This window comes from Acyrthosiphon pisum, chromosome A1 (genome assembly GCF_005508785.2).
Source record: "Acyrthosiphon pisum isolate AL4f chromosome A1, pea_aphid_22Mar2018_4r6ur, whole genome shotgun sequence".
NCBI lineage: Eukaryota > Metazoa > Arthropoda > Insecta > Hemiptera > Aphididae > Acyrthosiphon > Acyrthosiphon pisum.
In genome coordinates this window covers 25,880,853-25,906,716 of record NC_042494.1, presented here as the reverse complement: position 1 = coordinate 25,906,716, position 25,864 = coordinate 25,880,853, and the positions used below count along the sequence as shown (strand labels likewise).

General features: G+C 28.9%; 1 protein-coding gene across 1 annotated transcript in view; it reads right to left on the bottom strand.

Annotated features, from left to right (window-relative positions):
• The window catches only part of LOC100164576 (lutropin-choriogonadotropic hormone receptor-like), a 72,915-nt gene extending 50,919 nt beyond the window's left edge, over window positions 1-21,996 (bottom strand). The window contains exons 1-2 of the mRNA XM_016803612.2: window positions 21,782-21,996; window positions 21,637-21,711 (exon numbers count right to left, since the gene is read on the bottom strand). Coding sequence (XP_016659101.1) covers window positions 21,637-21,711; window positions 21,782-21,996 — 290 coding nt within the window. The remainder of the gene's footprint in view (window positions 1-21,636; window positions 21,712-21,781) is intronic.
• Between the last annotated feature and the right edge of the window lie 3,868 nt (window positions 21,997-25,864).

Below are 25,864 nucleotides of genomic sequence, written 5' to 3'. Positions count from 1 at the left end.
GTTATTTTGTCTCTTATTTGGCTCAAAATAATAAAAAAAATTCTACATTAGTATATATTATTCGTTCGATTGCCTCAAGCATAAAACAAATCGTTGCTGCTTTGACGAGTTTATTACATAATATTACGTACTTGACATTTTAACAGTATAACATTACGATGGCGACGAATATAAATCTAAGACAATAAAACAATTTTTACAAGACGATATTTACCTTAATCTTCAAACTCAATTATCTACTTAGAATATGAACTCGAGGACTTAATATTTTTACGTTTATCGAATTATTTCGTATTTATTATTATGATTTATTTCAATCACACACAGTGAAGAGTAACGATTATAGACTATAGTAAAATAATATATTATAATATGAGGATCCTAATGTAAAACTGGATATGTCTGATTTTATTATAAAATTTAAAATTAAAAAAAAATACGAAATTGTAACACCGACGAAACAGGTACATTTTTATGCTGTGTAAATAATTTGTTTACTGTTGCAATCGTATTATATTAACTATCGTAACGATGAGGGTAATAAAGCAAAAACGACAATTGTAGGACTAAACAACAGCGGTAAACTACAGAAGGAAAAAATATCAATTATCGGATCGATGTTATTGACGCGGACGATGGCGCTCATAATACAAAAATACTAAACGCGTATAATATAATAATTAATGTCGGTACGACCCAAAGCACTAGCATATTATATTATATTGTTGTTGCAGTAAAAGCGATAGGAGATGAAAACCGATATTGTGAAAACCTAGCGGAGTGTAATAAATATATTGCGATAAGTGTATATAGTGGTCGTAGAATACGGTTTATGAATTATGAGTCGTAACTTACGACAGACGAACGATCGCTGTGTAGACGTTTGTGTGGCATCACTACAATAATAATATATAATACAACATTTTATACGGACGATAATATTATTATGTGTGTGCGATGTGTCTACGGCGGGGGCGTCGCGATTCGCTGGACCGACACGGACTACGATGACGTACCTACACGGTGAGGTATTTTTTTTTCCACCCCACCATAACAATAACAAAATGTTTTCATTTTTCGTATTTTCGTATTACATTACACGCGCTATTCGTTCAATAATAATGTATGGACGACGCACTGTGTGTAATTCACACGCAGAAAATTTAAACAACGCGCGTGTGCTGTCGGAGGTTTATTTATGCGCTCGTACAACCAATATCATAGGAGGTATATTATATTTTATGTATAACGCGTGTCACGGCGGTCGAATTCGATTTAAAGCAAAATAATATGCGTTTTCAACTGTGTGCACATCGTACGAGCCATATATAATATGAGACGGTGTGTATTATAGTTGTACACGTCTCGAACCAGTCAGTGGCGTCATCTCAGTTTTTAAGAGGGGGGAGAGGGGGCAAAATTTTTAACCGGCCCAAAATAAAACTGAAAACAAAACCGCTCGCTAACAATTACAATTGCATTTTTATCTCAATACATAATTTTATACTTACTATAGTACCTAACTATAGTTAGTATATCAAAGGTTACTATCATAAGCATAAGTTACCCAATTTTTGAGAGATAACACAACTAAACAATTAATACATATTATGTAGACAAATGTGTACATAAATATATTACCTATTAGCGAAGGCCCAAAACTAGCCCATACCCGGCCCGACAGCGGCCCGCTAATAACAAGGGGGAAAATCTTTTTCATAAATAACCTACACTTCTCCTACAGTGTTCATGAAATCACCCAACACGTTTACTGTGTTATTTACCGCAGATATACCGTGCAAACTAACATTAGGCAACTGTCGGATATACATCCGTGACGTTTAAAAAGGTTTTTGCTTTTCCTATTTATCACCGTTATTATTATTTTAAATAATATGTCTTTCACATTGTATACCTATCGGTAGTATAATTAATGATTAAAACGATCACCAATAGATTTTATACTTCATTTGAATTTATTGCGTTATGCGACTTGTAGTGTGTAATAAGAATAATGCAATTTCAATAATAAAATATTATATGATTACATTGTTTTTCACGACCGATTTTCATTAACATAATGACACTGCAGTTAATTACTTTATTATACATTTTAATATACGAAGCCAAAAACATAGGTAGGTATCTAATTTTATTAGTTTTTTACATGCGTAATTATAAATTATATAATATTACTATAGTAGAAACATTTTCAAATTCTGAAAAGGAGTGCAAATTCCATAGGTTGGTATGTCTATAAGACGTATTGAACAGGTTTTCCATTGATTGTGCTCGAATATATCTATGTTTTATAATTTTTCTATTTCACTTGTTTTAATTACTTTATTTAGTAACGCCATTTGGAGCAGTCAACGTCATTAAAATAAAAAATATACGTGGGATCTGTATAAACTATTTATATTTAAATATTTATGAAAACAGCTAAAAAGGTGATGGACAGTGGATCCAACACGTGGTGCACCCGATTGTCCGGCAACTGTAGGTATTTGTGAAATTGTCATGATTTTTTTCTTTCGCGAATTGTGTCGCAATTTATCTAATCACTGACATATAGTTGATTTATGATACGACTCATGCCGTCGATTTTTACTTAGGTCCTTAAACCCGTTATAAATTATTCATGTCGAGTAACGTGAAGTATATTATAATATAATATGTGCTCGAGCAATCGAGCCTCCGAGCAAGTATTACCTGATGCAGTTAAGGCGTTAGGTATATGTGTTATAATTCCCGTCGTGCGGATATCGTATCTGTCGAATTTTCGATTTCCTAAGGTTATCTGATTCGTCTGAATGCTGATCTTGATATTAATTATTAATAACTTATGATTATGAAAAAATTTAAATGCGCATATATATTATATATTATTTATTCAAAGCGTTGATTGAATTTATTACATACTATATTATATCCAGGGTATATTTAGAAATTTTACTAAAAAATATTCAAAACGAATAGCTTTTATGAATAATTAACTATTATAAATAATGTAATAATTTATACGTTTTATATTCATATATATAAAATACACTCTATTGTTGTACCTATATGCCTTTAAAAATAAGATATCAATTATTAAGTTTTTTTAAACGTTTGAATTAGTTAAAATTTAAAAATGTATGAAATAATAACATCATTAATATCCAACACATTTGTCTTCTGCGCTGTCAAACGCATCTACACATACGCAAAAATGATTTAACATATTTTTGATGTTTTTAACCATTTAAAAGAAGACCGTTATTTTTATTATTTATTAACATGTCTATGATCTATAAATTTGGTGAAGTGAGTTAAATGTTTATCCCATAAATTAGGTGCCAAGTGGACTTCAGCCACTTATATAATATTTTATTAAAAATATTGAATTTCTTTTGACATGCCATGTAGTTGATGTGTATTTGTGACAAGGGTAACAACTTTTTAAAAGATTGACTATAAATAGAAACTAAGAATAAATATGTGCAATATAAGAATAATACAATATAAAATATAAGCGGTGAATATATTAGTTTGCTGTCATCCATATGTATTTCAAAATATGTATTAGTTTTTTTAAACATAAACTATAGATAAGCATTTGATATTTGAACAAGTATAAAATGTTGATTGAAAATACATATTAGGTCATTTTTCAAAAATCATGTTTGTCGATGCTAAGTATTCTTTTGAAAATACTTTTCCTTAAATGTTTACCTTACCAATGATTGTAATATTTTTTTAAATATATTCAACATGTATTGTATTTATCTAATATCTATTCATTTGAACTGTATTGTTCAGACATAATATCACCACCAATATATTTTCTTTTATTTACAATAATTGTATTCCATCTCTTATGGGTGGACACGAAAGCTATCAAATAAGTTTTGTTATACGACCTTCTAAAAAAAAATATGACTGTAAAAACCTTTTGTCACCATTATGCTTATTCAAATTAATTCTATAGGTATATTTTGAATATGAAAATAAGACTTAATACAAATTATAATTATTGTTACTACGCTGCACAGTACATACACATCATTTGATAGTCAACGACAGTAAACGCTATACCTACCTATTTATTTATTATTCCAGATAGTTTTTTTTTTTTTTATTAGCTTCTTGTATAGGTACAAATATAGCTCAACATTCCAGGTAGTTATTTGTAAATGTAGTTAATTTGTGTAAAAGTTTGCTCGTTTATTTATCAAGTATTTATTGTGTTTAATGTGCGTGCAAAAAAAAATAAGAATTTATTATTTTTTTAAAATTATAGTTGTACAAGGTTTCACCATAAAAACGAAAATTTGGTGTTAAATCTTGATTATTTAACACCTAATATAAGAGTGGTTAAACAAATATTAACATGTCAAAGAAAGAAATATGTGTATACTGTACCTATAGGTTGTTACTATAATATGTACAATGTACTAAAACTTAAATCTCACAAATACACTGGCGCAGATATATAGGTAATTTACATTGATCTATACAATTCCATTGTTTAGTGGTAGGTATAATAATATGTTAATAATGTTTTTTGTTTAATAAATAAGCGACTACAGTTGTACCCCAAACCCGAAGTGTGTCCTACGGTTTCTTTCAAGTTGCACGTGTCGTGTCCAGAAGATAATTACGTCTTAGCGAAAATGTAGATAAAATTATTTTTATAATTCGACTTTTCTTTGGGGGGGGGGGGGCGGGCACAATGCACCGTGTGTCAGTTATTTAGTCGGAAAACAACTCGTTAACTGCAAAATACAGAATTATAGTGAAAACCAGACTGCCTTGTACATAGTATAGTTTATAAACAAAATGTATTTAAATTCAAATAGTCACGTGCATTAGAATGTGTCACGATTAATCAAGTTCCACATAAATTAATGAATGCATACAACCCATACAACTCTCACATAAAAACGATGGATTATAGTTTTTACATAATATTTACGTTATTGCAAATTATATTTGGGTAGGATTCAGTGGATTGATAGTTTGACGGCTCATGATAATGGCGTGTAATAATTCGGCAGGAAAAATACTTTCCAGTGATGTGTAGGAACATTAAAATTTATTGTGACTCAAGAATCCCAGCCAATAAGGCTATTTACGAATTTATATAAACAACATGTACCATGCATGTCATTGAAATCAGGAACGACGGAATGATTGAAAATTTAATTTACCAAGGAGGTGTAGGTACCTTCATTGTACATACGTTTTGATCATAAGTCGATCATTTTTCTGCTATATAATGATCTTTAAGTTTAAACCAATTTCGATGTGGTTCAACCATACTTTTTTAAATAATTAAACTATATTTACGTAAGACCCGTACAATTTACCATTTTCAAGCTGAGACATACAAAGGTTTCTTTTAGATTTTGTTACAGGTAAATATATCAATCACTATTATAGAGTTACACCTGTAGCAAACATGATTTAATAAAGTCTGACAAGTTATAAACGTAGGTGTTCATACATTTAAGTTTTCTACTGTAGTAAACGTGTCGTCAAAATATACAAACCGTATTAGTGGTTTATCGTACTTTAATAAAACGAAAGAGGAAACGTGGCTTGTGCACAATATTGTTTTATTTAAAGTTAAGCTTTTTGCAGTGTATAACGACAATATTAGATAAACTTTAAATATTATTTCATTAGACATTCGGAAGGATTTGTCGAATATATTTAATACAGCGCTACAAATTTAAACTGTCAGCGAACAATGAACAAAAAATTGAGAGATAACAGCTTATGTAAAAAAATATAACTGAGGAATACTGCGGAAATTATAAGGCACTGACAAATTATGTAGATATCTCTTACACGTTACGGATACACGTACAATGTACGTCTATGTATGGTCTATATTATATTATACCTGGTATATTACCACTGTACGTGGTACATGTGTAATATTATATTTCACTCGATTAATGTCTTAGAGATAACTTATTTTTTTTCTCGTTGTGTTGTTGTATATTATAATATTATATAACATTTCGCTATCTCGAAGCTGTCACGGGCAGGATCGACTCGACCTGTCGGTCTACAAAAACCATAACGGGTCAAATCGTTGTTGTGGTTATCGTGGTTATAACGTTTTGAATTTAACAATACGATGTTATGACACGCACGCGCGTCACAGTAAGTACCTATACGCCTAAATAGTACCTTTAGGTAATGTAATACCCCAATAAAAATGTGTAATCCGTTCGAAGCCAGCGATACAAATATTCAAGAAATCAATCGGAAAATGGTATTTAGAATTCAAAAGTCGTCCACGCATAGCCGATAACGATATTTTAACGTTTCGGAGACGTCCATTAGCCCCTTTAATTTCGTATTATCGTCCACCTGTATGATCCACTCGGCTGGTCCAGATGAGTAGCGTGGAAACGAAAGTATAGTACGAGGGACCATTTTGGGTAGGTATAGAGAATAATAATATAATAAAACAAATAAAAATGTAATGTAAGGGCATAGCCAGCAATTTCATCAAGGGGGGGGGGGGGAGACGTGAATTTTTATTACAATTTAAAATTTAAAATATACCTAGTGATCGGTTTGAGCGGTTGCAGTTGACCGCTATGCATCATCTTCAAATAGCTCATTATTTTCAAAAAACAAAATGTATCTAAGTTTTATTGAATAATATGCACTGTTCTTATTATATGTACATACCTAACTGCAACTTTCATAAAGCTAATGCAACACAAAAATAACCGATACATCTTCAAAAAGTGATAAAGATATAATATAAATAATGATAGTAATAAATATATCTAATAATATACATATAAGTCTAATCGCACGCTGTTTGACGTTTATTTCGAGAGTAAATGAAAGTGGGTTGATTCCGTGTAAAGAATAATATATATATACTTACACAGTACACCTACTAACCTATGCAAAATATGTAAATATATTATATACCACGTGTTTGGGAAGTCCTGTTCACAAGAAAAACAATATTGTTGCTTAAAAGTTATTACTCTGCCATATTCGTATTGAGAATGACTGAAAGCAAATAGAACTAATACTCGAAAAAAGTAAAGGCAAAGTAAGTTTTAAGACATCTAACTTTAGATATATTTTTCTAATGACATTTGACTACTTTGGCTTTAATTAAATATACATTTTACTTTATGTTAAGATCTAAACTTAAGGGGTCCTTAACTACCCAGTGTGTGCTTGAATATAATATTATATCAAATGCATTTCTGTAAAAACATTTTTAATTATAAATGTATCATAGTAGGTATATTCTTATCATTAACGTAGATATACACTCAGGTGCACATCGTAGGTAAAGAAACATTGTAAACACTTTTGATTTGTATAATATGCTTAAGATTATCATATTATTATTATTATTATTATATAATATTATGTTAGTGTCACAACGTCACTATTCAGGGTGTAACATATAGAACTGGCTTTTGGAATAACTTTTGTTCTAATCAATATTAAATTTTTTTTTTATATATACATATATAATTTATAGTCACTTGCGCTACACATACATTATACAAAAAATAAATTTAAATTGTTTTGTATGTATTCAAAATAGCCAATTTGTGAATCTGATTATAAGAACAATTTTGATTGTAAAAACGTTTATCTGAGTCAATAGAAGTTTTTTTTAGAATTTTTTAAAACATCTATATTTTTTGATTAAATTAATTTGGAACGTAATAACTTTTTTCAAAATATTTTTGTTGGGGAATTTGCTGACATGAGTATATATTTCTTAAATTATTTACTCATCATATAATTTTAACAATTTTTTTCATACGTTTAAGCAGCATAATTTTTTTTTTTCCTCAAGTCTTTCTGTTATACCTTGTATATTAAGAATACCAGTTTACCTCATTTAAGTTCGTTTGTATGGTTAATCTTACAAATAAATACAATATTATTTCTCTGTTATGATTTAGCATAATTAATACTTAATATTTAATAGTTTTTTTTTTTAAGGAACAAAGTGTGTGTAAGTATATTTATTTGCATACTAGCCCTACGTTTCCCGTGAAAAATATTGGTTTTTGCTACAAATATATTTGTAAAAAAATGTATACGTCATAATATTTCTACTACATACACAATTATAATAGTAATATTATGTGTATAACCAATGGCAATCATTTAAATAAACAAAACATTTTATTTTTTTGTGAGCTTAAAAAAAAATTTATATGTGGCCTTTTAGCCATATATATTTCTAGGTATGGAGGTTGAAAAATAAGCTTTAAACACCATCCAAGTGTCAAGGAATAAATAAAAATGTATATGTTATATAAATTGTATTGAAAACGGTCCAATATTTGTTGAGTATATTAACTATGGATAAACCAACATTCGTTTTTAGCTGTATAATCTGACTTTGCTATTGAAAAATATAAAATATAGCACTGCACAGATGCAATATTGGTTTTAGTGTACTTCAGCTCACGGGAAAATCGGTATCGGTGTACTTTGTTTTGTGGAGTAATTCGATCAAGATAGACAATTTGCCTGTAGTTTATATAGCACTTGGATCGAACGTGTGGTTATTGATATTTTCCTAATATATCTAAGAACAATTTGAAATTTTCACAAAATCGGTCAAGTAGTTCTTGAGTACTTATTTAATCTACAAATGCATACATTTTATCTTCGTATTAATTGCTTTAAAGTTTAAGATATAATTTCTTTATTCGAGGCCATAAACGCGACGATTTGATGCGTGTTTTTACCTCATCTGGGTATATGTACAATATACATATAAACATACGCTTAACTAGATATACCTATCAATAATAATCGATATAACTTAAAATTTATAATTTATTTTTACGGTTTTAGTATATCTGTGATTTACTAATTAGTAAAACATTGTATTGTTAAATTTAACTAAATCTGTGACGCAATAATAATTAAAATAAGACGACGTCTCAAAATTCGTATCGTTGGAATAAACTAATTGTTCGAGAAAAATCAGTAAAACTATGCTGTACCCGAATAACGATAAATTGCACAGATTTCGTAGACATCGTGGAAATTAAAAATCTAACGAACATAAACAAATGAAATTACATTTCTCAAAGTGAAATCAACAGTTTTTTTTATCCATAAATCTTTCAGCGATTTATTATTTGTACTTTTGGTATAAATTATGAGAGCACCAATGTTTGCTTTGTAAATACTCCCCGAAGGACTCTGAAGTGCCCTTGTGTACGATTTCTTGCACGTCGTGACAAATCTAACTATAAGACATTTCATAGCTTTCACATTTCTGAGACTGTTTTTATTCAAAATATTGTAAGATTTAGCCGTTTTTTTTTTTACTTTACGACCGCCGCGTAGATTTTTTTCTTAGATATAATTGTATTTGAAGTATAGCGTTTTATAGTTAGCTATTCAAAATTTCAAACACACACTGTAGTCCAATAGTGTTACCCTGCGGTAGTACTATAAAAGTATTCGGTACATCAGTGGCGTAGCCAGGAATTTTGTATGGAAGGGGGGGGGGGCTAAGTATACAAATACAATATGTTTTTATTTACATTTTTTAAATTTTTTTTATTAATCTTGATAAAATTCTAAGGTCAACACAGTCAATAGGGCTATAGCCTCCTTAGCCACTGCGGTACATATTCGAGTTAAAAATTTTAATAATTTTACAATGTATGATCATATATGGAATTAACCACACTGTATACTATATTATTGTCGTAATATATTACATATTATTATTGCGTATGATACGATATTTTGCAAAAATATCCATTAAAATTGGGCGAACACAACGTCAAGACAAAGAAATTATGAAAGTCATCCCTGAAATTGTACAATATAATAAATATGTAATATCTACTTTTCATTACTATACATATACCGTGGTTGCAACAAGGAGCGGATCATTTTTCAAATCTACCGTTTACATTCATTTGATGGTTACCTACTATATATGTACGGCAAACATATACCTACCGCAGACGCCGATGAATTACGCGCTTAGAATTTCCAAGTGGGGTCGGAAAATCACTTTAATATTATGCTCTTCAGAAACCAACCATGTGGCGCGCGGCGTAATTAAAAACAAACTGGTAAACACAATTCAAAACCGAATTTAATGTACCGCGTATACCTATATATTGTATAGTCGGTATATAATATATTATATAGTTATGTGCTTATGTCATTTCACATACATGCGTAACTATATATATATATATACCTATAGAGGTAATTATATAGTGTACGTCGTCGTCGTCGTCGTATAACCCACCCATCTATACGTAAACAATAAACATTTAAAACGATTCAAGCAGGTAAGTATACGCACACTTCAAACAATTATTAATGTGATATAGGCACCAAAGTCGTACCTCCAATACGTTTATATTATAATATTATTATACTACTATATACCTATACGTTGAAAAATTACAACCGCAGCTGCGTTTGTTCAATCGAAATTCTAATGAAATATTACATTTACGACCATATTATAACATAGGTACGCAACGCACACGCGCGCAAAAACACACATATGAGTGCGTAAATGGCGGCAGTTTTCCCTCGATTAGTGTGCCTCGGAAAACACCTTAACGGTTTTTCATCAAATATCGAGTTCCGCGGAGGGAAACGTTCACGTTCGCACTTCGCACACACTATCATTTATGTCGATAAATCGTACGCGTTTTATATGTAAGTAGTTACTATAGTTACTATTTTGATGAGGAATAATTCCACGATAATATTCAAGTTCAAAAATTACGTTATTATTTATTTCAAAATTGAACAAATTACATATTTTAGTTTAAAAAAAAATAACTTGTACAGATTTTAAAAAAATGTATTGAAAACCATTTTTCTACGATTTCTGTATAGTCCACAGTAAATTAATATATATAATATTATGTATGCATTAATGGAAAAAAAAATCAGGGAGTTTTTTGAAATATTATTAAAGAAATAACAGTTTTTTGTTGTACCAAAAATATTGTCGGTTTGTCATAAGACCCTTTGCAATATTGTAACTTGGACGACTCGTGTAACCTAATACCTAACTATATGTCAATATTAATCTGTAAAATAATGATTTGTGCATTATATAATATGATTGTAATAAAATAAAATATATATAATAATATAATTTTTTTTTTTTGGTGGCCCCAATGTTTGTATGAAAGTGTAAATTGGCCCAACAACTATAAAAGGTTGGACCACCTTAACATAGTAGAACGCAGCTCTACTATGTATAGTGATTTCCAATGGTATATCCAGTATTTTTTTTTTTTTTTTTGGAGGGGTGGGGGTTGACAATAAAATGATGACAAACTTTAACAGAAAATGATTTTATTAATGAAAATGTTGTTATTCTAGCCTAGCCCATAGTTATACTAACATAACCTTACCCCCCTACCTCCTGGATACGCCTTTGGACTGATTTCAGTTTATAGATAGTAACTTCACGGAGGCAGTGTTTGTCTTCGACTGCACTGCAGCTGTACATAATAAGTTTCATGCGTCGAGTGCACAGCTTGTTGTTGAGTAAGTAACTGTATAATGGACGTGTAATACATTCGAAATCATATTACACTTGAAAAACGGTTCTGAGCGGAGACGATATGTCAGCCTAAATTACCAAGTTATACAGCAATTTATTTTACTATAAAGGTAGTCTGTGAGTTATACGGTTGGATGAATTAATCGTTGTCGAAAACTTTGCATTTATTATATTATGATTAACTATTATAATAGTAAATATTTATTATTTATATCATAATATACCATTGTTAATTTTTTAAAGTCAATACCGATTTGTCGTAGAACGGTATGAATATGTTCATGGTATTTAAATTAATATTAATATATTTTTTTTTAAATGCCATTATGTATTTTTGTTTATTAAATTATAATATTAGTTTCAAGTCCCCGTGAATAATAATTGTGAACCACAACAAAATAACAAAAAACGTTGTTTTCGAGGTGTTTTATTCGCAGGCGAAAATTTTATTATATCATGCATAGGTAAATCAAAAAATGTAGAAAATTTCAAATTTCTATAAATAGCACAAAAAGTGATATTTTTAAAATTATATCATGTCTAGTAAATTCTGGTAAAACGTTCAAACGGTTATTTATCTTTTAATTACAAGATAAAGATTTTTAAAAACACTTGTTTTGCGTAAAATTTCCCGTCATTCCATAATTTATTTTTTTTTCTACTGATTATCACGAAAATTACTGAAAATATTTTTAGTTAAGTACCAACTAAATAAAATTTTCTACCAGAATCCACCACTCTCAGAGTTGAATAGCAAAGCATATTTTCTTTTTTAAAACGGGTACAATCAACAAAAAAAACACACAATTGAAAAATCAGTAGGTACATTCATAAAACCTCAAAAAACCTAAAAAAAAAAACAATTATTACGTTGCTTATACAAATGAACTACCTATATACCTACAAAATAATATAATCAATGATGATATTGTATTCCTATTTACAGGACCGATAAGTGTTGATTATATTTTAAAGTTGCATTTTTAATTTCCTAATCAACACTATACGGCCAAATCCATAATAAAATATTGTACTGAAATATAGGCCAAGTATATGTCCTAAAATTTAGACAGAGCCGCAGAAGACTGATGAGGACTTCAAACGTTCTGAGACACCCGGTGTTTACTTTTACGGGTTACAAACGTTGAAACGTATATACCAGAGAATATCAGTATCTTTACCGACGATTATTATCCTCTATTCGTGTTTATTACAAACCATAATAATTTAGTCGACAATACAACCGAGTTCACGCGCACACACACATATTACATACATGTGACCACATCGGCTTCGTATTATTACTACGATGATTATATTGGTAGTGAGACATAAACGCGTGGTTATGGGTGTCACGTTAAATTTAACCCTTAACTATATAATATAATAAGCAACACTCCCAGACATTCAACCCGTTCGGCCCACTCACGCGGCTATCGTAATATCGTAAAAAAAGTGTGTCACCGTAAACGTTAAAATATATTATTTTCACTTTGCTCCACAAAACAAAATATAACGTTATTATAATTTACGTTGCGTTTCAAATAAAACATAATATTAGGTACTTACATGTTATATATATATATATAAATGGACGAGAATGAGATGTGTAAATATACCTATACACCATACCAACCCATGTGCCAACAATCATCGCCGAGAGTGGAAATACGAAATTGTTATACGCTCATTTAACGACCGATTTCATTTCCCCCCTTGACACATAACCTGCATATCCATTATCCAGCCATTCAGGTTCAGGTTAAAGGGTTGCGTCCCCAGGGCCTATTTATGTAAAGGTCCCATATTATAGAGTTGTTAGCTTGAAATTTAATTAAGTTGTCGTTTGTACTTTTTACAGTTTACAAATATTACATATTAAGACATGCAAAATTAATGAAAAATTATAACCATCTGTAGAGGTATAGTATCGTAAGCTGTGTCTTAAGTCACAACTATATAGACGATGTTTTCAACTATTTTCTGTTTTTAAAATATTTATATAATATTTTTCCCTGAAGGAAGACGAGGACCAGAACGATTATAATTATTATTGTATCGAATATTTTTATCACTTAAGTTCCTATTTTGGTCAAAATTAATTAAACCAGATACATATACCCAGGGGCGGATTTAGCCATAGGCCACCAAAAGCACAAAGGCCCAGGGTGCAATATTTTTAGTTAATTTTTACTTTTTAGTTTTTCATAATTTCATAATTCTATTTACCTAAATTTATATTTAATATTAATTTTTTTTTCGTACACAACATGCATGGAACTGGAGAATGGCTCACGTAGTCACGTCGCAGGAACGTTTTAATTTATAAACTATAATAACCTTGCCGTTTGAGTTTAATCCTGCGACCGGCGCGCGCCGTGCTGCGCCGCCACCGCTAGAGATTCGACATCGACACTCGACGAGGCAGTTGCCGGCGTGGCCTATGTTAATGCACGGGAGAGGGTATACGGGTGTGCGGCGTTAACACGTACAATATTGTGAACGGCGCATGCGCAAAACGCCAGCCAAGGCAGTCAAATGTACTGCCTCGGGCCGCCGGGTACATGACTACGTTGTATATAGCCGCTCTACTGGCTAGGTGGGGGACGGCTCGCACAGTGCTTAGTGGAATGACCCGCCTCACCCCGCACCCGGCACCACAATTAGAATACTGGAATTAATTCTGGAAATCAGCTGTCGTCTTGATAAAGTAATTAATAATAATAAATATTGGGACGACGCGCGACCGCGACTGTCGCCCGTCTCCTGTATAGTGCGTACTGCATGCTGCTAGGAAATTTGCTAACCGATTACGATTATAGAGACTAGAGTTGTTAAATCTCGTGTGTTTGCCAACTCAAATTGTAACATTTAAATTATACGATTTTAATCAACATAATAATATGATATACTCAGATATTATATATCCAGTGTTGATAAAATATGCTTTTCAGTGTTATAGTGCTGTGTCGTCATATTATTATATATTAAGTAATATTTTATGTAAGTATATTAAAGTAGTAATAAAAACGAGTTTAAATTTAATAAGAGTAATATTATCATTTATTACTCTTACGTACTTACTGTGTAATGTGCATAATGAATTAATTGTGATATTATTGGTGGATTATAAATTATGAAGCTTTATTTTTAAAGCTATCCCCAATATAATGTTCAATCATATAAATAGGGACAAGACTGTATTTTGTATTCCATTACCTACCAGTTACTACAAATTACAACCAAGCTTCGGCCACTGGGTCTTAGAATTTAAGTCTTAATCCGGGCTTACAAAGAAAAATTGTTTACTCGTACTACGGTTATGTTATACTGTTATAAATTATAATATATCATATAGGTATCCATATAGTTTACTTACAGATTGTCAACTTAGGCAAATACACGTTGAACAGCGTCGGAGAATCACCTTAAGGTTCGGAGCGTTACGAATAGCACTGGAACAGAAAAATAAAAAACATTTATCATCATGCTATTGTATAGTGTTTGGTTTCGATAAATCATCGTACGTATATTTATTAAATTTTAAAAACAAAAGTCGCTGCTACATGATATATTATTACGAGTTATCTCCTGACATATTTTGTTTGATAAACTGCGTTAAATACCGATACATATTAAGTAGGTATATTATATGGCGCTTTTGAAAAATGATAAACCTTGTTGTTTTTTTTTATTATTATTATAAAATATAATGCATATCAGTTGGTCTGCGTAAAAATACATCGAAGATTTGATTTATTTGCCATTATATCTATATATAATTAAATAAGAGCTTGATATTAAAAACGTGTACTATTTTGAGACTTAATTTTGATGGGGTAATCAACGAAAATTCACATAATATGATAATATTTGTATTACCTTAAAATTAATCTCTCGAAGATTTAATAAAATATTCGAAAACAGTTATAAAAAATGCACACCGTGACCGTGCACATGCTTATGCTCACCACTCAGATTTTAAATTAAGTCGAACCAAAAGATCTAAGATATTTCACTTGAGTGTTATTTTGATTTGTTTCAGATTTGAAACAAGAGTGGTATAATAAATAATCATTATAGGTACTTTATAAAAAATAATCAAATTTCACATGCAATTATGTTTTATGTGTAAGTTAGTAAGTAGGTACCTACCGTGTATAATTTAAATATGAAAAAATATATATATAGTTGAAAACAAACACTAAAAAATATGCTCAATTTAAGTACTTTAAAATGTATATTTTATGTTGCAGTTGAAAAATTGTCATTAATTAAATTTATATAGATTTATGCTCAAAATATAATAAGTAGAACTGTCCTATTATTTAAATATATGTCCACTTTGGGCACAGTGATTGATTACTGCTATTATCAGAAAAAAAAATCTTCCTTTATGTTAAGATGTAACATATATTATATGAGGTTAATCTACAACTCTTTCAGAAACCCTTGTCAAAATGCCTGTCACATCTGAAATGATTTCCTAGTCTTTCCCTGCATAAAAGGATTACAAATACCAAATTACCCATGACCACTGGTTTTAATTTATGCTATCGTAATGCATAGTTTAATTTAAATTACTCACAACCTATGACGTATAATATGCATATTATAACATTTTACTGTGGAAAAATGGAAATCATAAGTTTATTATGATACAAGTTATGAACAATGATAGTAATAATACTACTAAATACCTACTCAAATGTGATAGTGGTAACTGATAAATAATAACACAATAATATGTTACTGAACGCGTGTACTTGCACTTTGCAAAGTCAACTAAAATAATTTGAAAAGAACCTATTAAAAATATGACGTTTCCAGGTATACAAATATGGATGTTTAAAAGTGCAAGTGTCGAACACAGTCGATTTACTCTGAAGGTACTTGTACGTCAAACACGCATTACATTAAAGATGGTCGGAAAAAATTTTAAAAATAGAAATATATATATATATATATATACTATATTATAAGATACACGTCATTGGTATAACTGCAAATAACATCACTCATATAGATAACGTTTTACCACAGTAAATTTTTTTTGCCCCCCCCCCCCTACAAGAAGGTGAGAAAAAACAAGAAATAAACAGTTGTAATTAAAAATAAATAATTTATATACATATATAAATCAACTTTCTCATTAAATATTGTGCAAGATTATTATTTTGTTTGAAAAAAGTATATATCGAGATTCTGCGTTGAAAGATTTACGCTTCGCGAGAGTAAATATAACGAATATAATATAATATATAGGTATAACGTATTGTACGGTAACACGGTGTGATTCTTTTCAGAATAACACTTTTTAGATGACTAAAACTAAGCATTAAAGTGTTCCGAGCATTAAATTATAATAATAATATCCTTTTGATTGGCGTCGGACGAATCGTTTACCGAGTGTCTCTGTCGAAATTCCAATTATTCTTTACAATAGCTTAAGAAACTGCAAAATCGACTTTATCATTACCAAAAATACGGACAGAAATGTATTTGTGACTTGCAAACTATTTGAACCGTATGAAATATACAAGATGATTTTTCAGCAACAAATGCTCATTATCTCAAAAAATATTAACGTTTATGAAAATGTTATTTTACATAAATTAAATAGTTTATAATAAAATTCATTGCAGAACAACATTTTTTATTTTTTTAAATTATATTTTTAATAATTTATTATTTATATTGTATCGTTTAAATATGTATTAAGTTTTTTATTTTTTCGAATAACAACGTCCATTTTTAATTTCATATATTATTCATACGAAACATATTTTTCTGGGATACATAATATATTATATATAAATCAAATTTCGAACGAGTAGTTATTTAGTCATAACTTGTTAGTTTAGGGTAGAGTAAGCTAGTGGTGGTAAAATTATACATTTATACCTCTCAAAATGTTGGCCCAGTACCCAGATACTCATCTCGTTTAAATTTTAAATGCTCATAATTTATAGCTAATTGAGTATGCACTAATTCGAAATTGGAATTATGCAATATGTCAAAATTCTTAGAAAAACGTTCTTCTGAAATTTAAAATGGATGTTTTCCAAAAACGTTGATTAAACACTTTTCGAGAGTAGTACCCACTTACTGTTAAAGGAATCATCTAATTTTATTGGAATACTTATTGTTATGTAATATTTGAAGAAATGAATTCGTATGTTATGTTTATTATTTTTATCTTATTATATCTTACCTAATATTATCTAAACGTAAAATATGGACGTTCAATTTAAAAACGTAGATTTTAAAGTTATAAAATCTCATAAATCACATGGATTGTAATCTAAAAATAAATAAAAATAATACGTAGTTGTAATCGTTCTACAAATTCCACTAACATATAAATGTATAATATAATATAATATATAGTATGATATAGTTGTGCACACAATATATTAGTATAGTATTGTGTTAGGTTTAGGTACAAAGTTATAAGTTGTACTTATAAATTATTGATTTTGCCATTTGGTTCAATAACAAAAATAATGTCTATAAATCTTAAAGTATATGTAGAGTTTGAACAAAAAAGTATAATCAACTTTTAAAATAAATATTATACAATAGAACTTTTAATCATTACATAGTAACACTAATAATAGGTATAATTATTCTGAATAATATAGTTTATTATCTATTTTAAATGATATTTTTCACCAAGAATGTTTTACTAGGTTAAGTTAGGTTATGTACAAAAACTGACCCAGTTTAAAAGCCTCATGAAAAATAAACCAAACACTAAAGTTTTTGTTTTAGTAATGTTTATCAATCGATCATTGGAGGATACCTGCAAGTGCCAACTATAATGTGTATTTAAAAAAAAAAGAATAGAAAAACATCAAATAAATCATCGAATAGACGTATTGTGTGAGCTACTTTCGTCTGAAAACTAAAATAGGTAGGTACACACTGAAGTTTGAGGGAGAAAGTTTTGATAATGAAATACTCAAAGGAAATACACATATTTGATATTACACCTACATATTATATTATATGAGTATAAAATATAATATATACGTGTGGGCGTTTGTGTGTGTGTTTTTTTTTTATTATTAAATCTACTTACCGTTAAAGATTCAATTAAGTCAGTCAATTTAAAGATTAATTCAAACCTCTTGGCTCCCGAGGGAAATATTTTACGCGTGCAGGCAGTTTGTTGGTGGTGAATCAAAATTGCCGACAAAAAAACTTTGGGTAACGGTACGTGTCATACGCTGCACACTGCACACAGCACAGTGTATGAAAATATTATAAGAGACCCTGTTTGTAACGGAACTTTAACAATAAAATGAATGAAATAAAAACATTTTTTTGTTGTATCTTTCGAAATTCTTTGGGAAAGTTAGTTTTTTTCGCTTCGTAAGAGTGTAAGACGAACTTCCAAGGGAAACTAATCGAATTTATTAAAAAGAGTGCACAATTCTGATTTATTATCTTTGCTCTACTAATGGCAATATGAAATATAAACAACTGTTATTAAAAGACGTTCGTGCCGACCGATTATCATTAGTAATGTGTATATTTTAGTAAGTACTTATTTTTTTAGAAATCAACACATATATAGGTAACATTGAAACTATAGACAACAATATTAGGTATCTAAAGTATCACGTAAGTCAATTATATATATAAATAGTTATTTTCAACAAGTTACTGTACTCATTTCAACTCGTAGTACATTCAGTACCTACTTAGCAATATTATTGATGTTTATTTCCTAAATTAGGATTAAGGATTTTATTTTTTACAACGTTACCTATATATACATAACATATATGTGGTATATTTAATACAAGATGATCGATCTAGAACATATTATTCTATTATAATTTTATAAAAATAAAAACTATTAAACTTTAAAATGACACTCCGGACACTTTCTTAAGTGATCAGTGTTAAAGTGTTTTTGTTATGTTACACAATATGTTTGAGACAAAACCAACAATCACGCCACAATAGCATCCTGCTCTTAATGTGCAGCACATTTAGGACTTATTGAAAACAGTAAAGGCTCATCAGAAAATTGCTTTAATAAACGCGTATCTGATAATCTTAAAATTACTAAGGTATACCATATATTCGTGGGTACTTACATAGTTTGTAGTCGTTCCATCTTATCAAAAATGCCATTTTCTATGTAAACTAAATTTTTTAGATCTCTTAACGATCTGTAAATAAATACAAATTATTATTATTATCAGTTGTAATATTAAAAAAAAAAAAAAAATTAAAAAAAAACTTACAGTATGTTTCAGTTAGTACTTAAAAATTAAATTTGATATAGTACTTAAATCAATACCTATTATTATATGTAATTGTATAATAATTATTATTTCTAGCCCTAGTGAGATTGTGTAATATATTAATATTTATGGATATAGTAGACATTTTTTTGAATAACTATCGTCATAATTAATATTTTTTTATTTTAAACAAGTTTTTTTACTTTTAATATTTTCGAGCGTTCAAAGCATACATTTCTTGAAATTAAATTAGTTTAAGTGTAACAAAATGTTTAAATCAAATAAACACGATATTTTATAAATATATTGGCTCCCCCGAATAATTTTGAAACATTCAAAAGAATTAATGATTTGACAATTCATCTGGAAACTCTACTCTCAATGAAAACAGTTAAACTCCTCCAAATGTCAATTTCCCAACTTCTCTCAATAGAGAAAATCAATTAATGGTAAATCTATGGCAGTGTAGTACTTGGGTTGAATTTTTTTAATTAACAAAAATTATAATAATTTATAAAACAATATTAGACATTTAAAATTTATTTTTAAATCAATAAAATATGAAAAAATGAAAACTTAAAACAAAGTATAAAAACGTTAAATTCTTAAAAAACATTATAAATTTATAATAATGTGATAAATCGTAATTAACTTTCAAAAATATCTGTAGCTAAAATCTGTAACGTTCAGATCAGAGTGGATTCTTGCTTTTCAAATGCAATATATATTCAAATTTCCTTTATAGTTACAACTTACAAATTATTATCTATTACTATACTATCTGATTATTGTTATCAACTATCAAGTCACTATCACATTAATCCATTAGTTATATTTTCGATATTTAATTTTTATTACTCCATCTTGGGTAAAAGTGTTACGCCCAACCGAGCTTTCCTAGTCAAGGTAACCATCATCCGTGAGCAGGTACCAGTGGAACTCAGTTTTCAAATTTGTAACACTTTTCATGCATTTTTTTTCGTATTTAATGATAATACATATATTTTATGATTTACAAACAATAATTGCAGTATAAGTGAAGAAGTGACCTAGTTACGATTGTCACGATGGATGGATGGAGAATTATCGATTCCACTGATACATTTTATTTTTAAAAAAAGGCTTATTTCGACTTCATCGATACATTCTGATTAGAAAACAAATTTGTACTGACTTCATCGGGAACTGTTCAGAATATCAATAATTTGTTATTAAATTAAATGCAATGCTTAATTTATTAGGAATAGCTAGAATCTCAAGATTTATATTTAATATACATTATTAAATTTTATTATATAATACAATTAAGAATACTGTAGTCCTTATGAAAAGTGAGTAATTATTATATACAGTTTGCAGGTGCCAGGTACTGATTATCAATATCAATTGGCGCGGTTTTTCTTAAAATTTTTGAATTTACACAATCTATAACTTCGTTATTTGTTTCCAGCGAATAATTATTATGTAATAAATAATATGATTAAACGATTCCATCTCGGATCGTGAGTTTGGTCTAAACTTTTAATAAATATAATATTTATGGTTACGATAAATGTTCTAGTACTATTAATTATTTAAAAGAAAACCCTCATCGGTATACGGAAAACCGATCTCCCGAGCTTATTGTTGCCTCCAAAATCAATGTAGAGCATAATGAATAATTATTATTAATAACTGTACCTATAATTATATACGTAGAATATAGATATAGTTTTAATAAATATAATATACTATAGTCTATAATAGTGTATTAATATAATATTATGATTTGTATTTAGAATATATTATTATGTATAGTATACTTACATGTCTGTAAGGCTCTTTTTGTAGTTAGTGAATGAATCCTTTGTTAATTTTTCTATTGCAGCCTTTCGAATCATCCTTAAAACAAAAATACATATGAGTACCTATATGTATACGTGTTCAAATATAAGACATTTTATAATCTTACAAAATGTGCAAAGGCGTAGGCAGATCATTTGGAATTGTTTCGAGTTCGCTGTGAGCACATTGACATTTCACCGATTCATTGTCATCGGTTATGTTAAAACATTTGCAAGATTTATGAGCCATGGTGATTTCCACACTTCCAACCGAACCACATAAGTAATCAGTGGAAATCAAAACAAGCGCTATAACACCAATGACCATATACTTGGGTGACATTTTCAGACCTAGAACATTGAAATTTCATTAATTTGTTTTTAAATATAGTTTTACAAGTAACGATTTTAAAGTTGAAGCATGATAAACCTTATTTTTAGAGAATGATACATTGGCATAGTATAACATACCTATAACTAATCATATCTTACTAATATAGATCCTAATCAGTTTACATAAACGACTTGTTTAAATGTAGACATAGATGGTGACATACTAGCTTACAGCTACCTCAGTTATCGCTATTCCGTACTTTCGATGAATTTAGATGTCTTTCAAGCTAGGAAAATAGTACCTACATCTATTTCAAAAACTATATTAGTTATTATTATGATTATAAAAATTTTAATTTATAAATATATAAGGTATTTTCGGTAATTACCGGTTTCTAAATCACGGTATACCTACCGGTATTATATAATGGCGAAAATACCGCTAGCCCTGTGTTAGAATAATATGATAAATTGAAAAATGTGATGAAAAAATCTCGACCTTCATATCATATGATGTATTTATAATTAATATATTATAATATTTGATAATACTTAGAAGTTAGAATAGAATATATCGTAATTAAAAATGTACCTATATATATATATAATTAAAAAATTAATCGTATGTTTGAAATTACTATACCTACATTATAATATACATATATGTACCTATTACCTATGCAGTGGCACTGATGTCAGGTAATAGGTGTGATAAAATATTGAACGATTTTTAGATTGAACTCAGTACTCATTGCGTAAATATTTTGTGTTTATTAGTGTTGCACTTTAATGACATTATTTTATGGTAAATATTGTAAATAATTCTAATATAATAATTGGAATAATCTAGTTAATATGGTTGGGTGCAATTTGAATATGATGAATATTATTTAATTCTGTCGGCTTGCAAAACAAACTTAACGACAATAGAAGTTTTTTTTTCACTCTAGATTAGTGATTGCTATTAACATTCACATAGAGTTATTAAGTGGAAAATGTCGTGTCTGTGGAATTACTCTATTGTTGCAAAAAAAACCACGAAACTTTTCCTATTAAATTGTTTAAGTCCCATCTGTAATTTTTAGAACACCAAAGTCTAGATATTATACGTGAATTCACGTTCGAAATGTTTTTAAACAAATGAACGACCAGGCGTAATTCCCCTGGAGAATAACGACGTGCTCGACACTGAATGTACTTGTCATTTGGGATTTTAAATTATTAGAAAAAAAACGTAACATTTTGTTATTCGAAGAAAAGTTCATGTGAATAATGACGCATAAAATAGAAATGAAAACATTTTTTGTGTTATTAACATATAATACTGAACTGAACTTAAAACTAGTAATTTATTTGACTATTTAAAATGTGACTTTGAATAATTATTTTTCTCTTATTTGCTGTAAAAGAAAATTTGTTTTTCCTTGAGTATAAAAATATTTATTTATTTTACAATATTAATGGAGTACAATTTTTCATTTCATAGACAGTTAAAATTATAAATTTGTTCAATAATAAATTGACCTTGTTTGTTTCGCTAAGCGATATAATCATTATTGTTTTTATGATTAATATATCACAATAGGCACTTATAATTTTACTTATTTACGAAATGGTGTTTTATTGCAAATTCAACTGGTATAAGTATTGTATGCAAATAAAATGGAAAACATGTTCACACATGACGACACGTTAGCTCTATAAACTATTTATTTTAAGACATTTATATATACATGTATAATAGCTCATGATGGATTCAATTTTATATTTTATCGTGGTAACTCGTTCGTACAATTTTAACTTGTCCTTCTGGATACCTATATAAAGTATTTAAAAGTAATGAAAATCGCAAGTCCTCATCGATTCGAAAGTGGTAATATGAAAATTCATAACGAGAACTGCAAGATAATTTGTGTCAGGATCATTGAGTATCAAAAAACTATATTACGTATTTTTGAATAGTTTGAATTATTTAACGATTCGTTGGTGTTTTGGACGTGAACAGTTTTTTAAAAGGCGAATAAAACTATGTAAAAGTTCTTATTTTCCAGTTTTTTATGTTTGTTACAAATGTAAAAAGTTGAAACATAAATAAACTATAATTATTTATCGCAAACATAAACAAATGTTTTTTTTCTTTTAAAAATTAAAATTTCGTTGTTTTATATGTCATATGTTTATTTACATCAATGCGGATCTACAAGTGCCTTTTCAAAACCATATTATTATTGTACGGTTCATATTGTGTACATTGTGTGACAACTTGTGTCATATAAAGTCACCCGACTATCTTATAATCGCCAATCGGTATATTTATATACATATACGGTTTAATACACTCCTAATTTTTCACTACAATTTGTTATCAATCGCTCGTTTAACAAATTTTAGGCGATCGACTCCATTTTGGAAAAAACCCCGCGAGGCACAAAAAATAATAATTCTTGTAAGACTTTGCACTTGAAAACGTCTACAAGACACCAAAACATGAACTTACACGTTATCGTAGTATTATCTAAACCGTCATCAACAACCGGTGGTGGTTCGAATCGTCCGGTGAAACATCACGGTATATAAACGGTAGGTATATGGTATCTCGGTGTGCGGGCAAGATAATAACGTATTAAACTCAATAATAATAATAAATACTTAAATCGCCCATATAATAAATTACGCGACGAAATGGCCGTACGGTGCGTTTTACTTTCGTCGTAATAATTTAAATCCCCGTTCTTCCATTTTACGTAATATATAAGATTTAAGACGTTTAGATTTTATTGTCAAAAAACACTTATTATTTGGAAATAATACGATATATGATCTGGTTAGGTAACCGCGGTATGACCCAACCTAAAATAATTTATGAATCTATTTATCACCTAAACTTTTCCAAATGTCAATAGTTATAAAGTTATGGTGCTATATACAATCAATGTGGACATCAATCCAAGAGTTTTAATTAATCAAGAATTTGGCCCCCCCCCCTTCTAAAATTAACGTTTATAATGGAATTTTTCTATAAATCAAGAAAATTTCTGAATTCCAAACCAGCATAATAATAGCCATATTATTATATATATGTGGACTTCAGCGCCAATTGAGAATGAATCCGTTAACTTGTTCGGAGAAAAAAACCAGCGTTACATTTTTCAATTGCCCTCCCTTTATATTTCTCTCTCTTGAACTTTACGCCTTAAAGACTTTTTAGAATTCATTTATTCCATTTTGTAGAAGATTGATTGATTTTCACAGTCGTAAGGTTATTATTGATCGGTACGATTACGTTTAACAGACAAGGTTTCTTGTATTAATGACCAAAAGAAACAAATGTAAATTTGAATATTTATTTAATGTTTTAAACATTTCTATTTTTCTTACACACAACAATAACATATATTAGGTAATATTTAGTAGTAAAAGTGTGGTATTGATTTATTATACAAGTTTAAAAAAATAAAACTTAAAATATACAAATAACATTAACGGATTCAACCATTTTTATTTAAGCACAGGACTTAAAATTTTAGAGTGAAAAAAATTAGAAGAATTAACATATTATGTAATTATACATTTTTTTTAGAGGTTAAAAGCTGTCATGTATTAAAAAAAGATGCACATTTAATATACAATGAATGTTAACTACAACGTAAAGTAATTTAAACAAATAAATAATAATATTTATGTTTTACATGTAATATTTATTATCTAATGTATTAAAGGTATGTTTGCATTAATAAATCTGTAATTTTTAAACTTAAATTTAAATATTTTAATTAGATTTAATTAAATTTAATTTAACTAATTTAATCAACCATGGAGAGGAATAAACTTATAAGGATGTTGAAATAAGTAAACGTTCTAAGCGAATAAATTCTTCA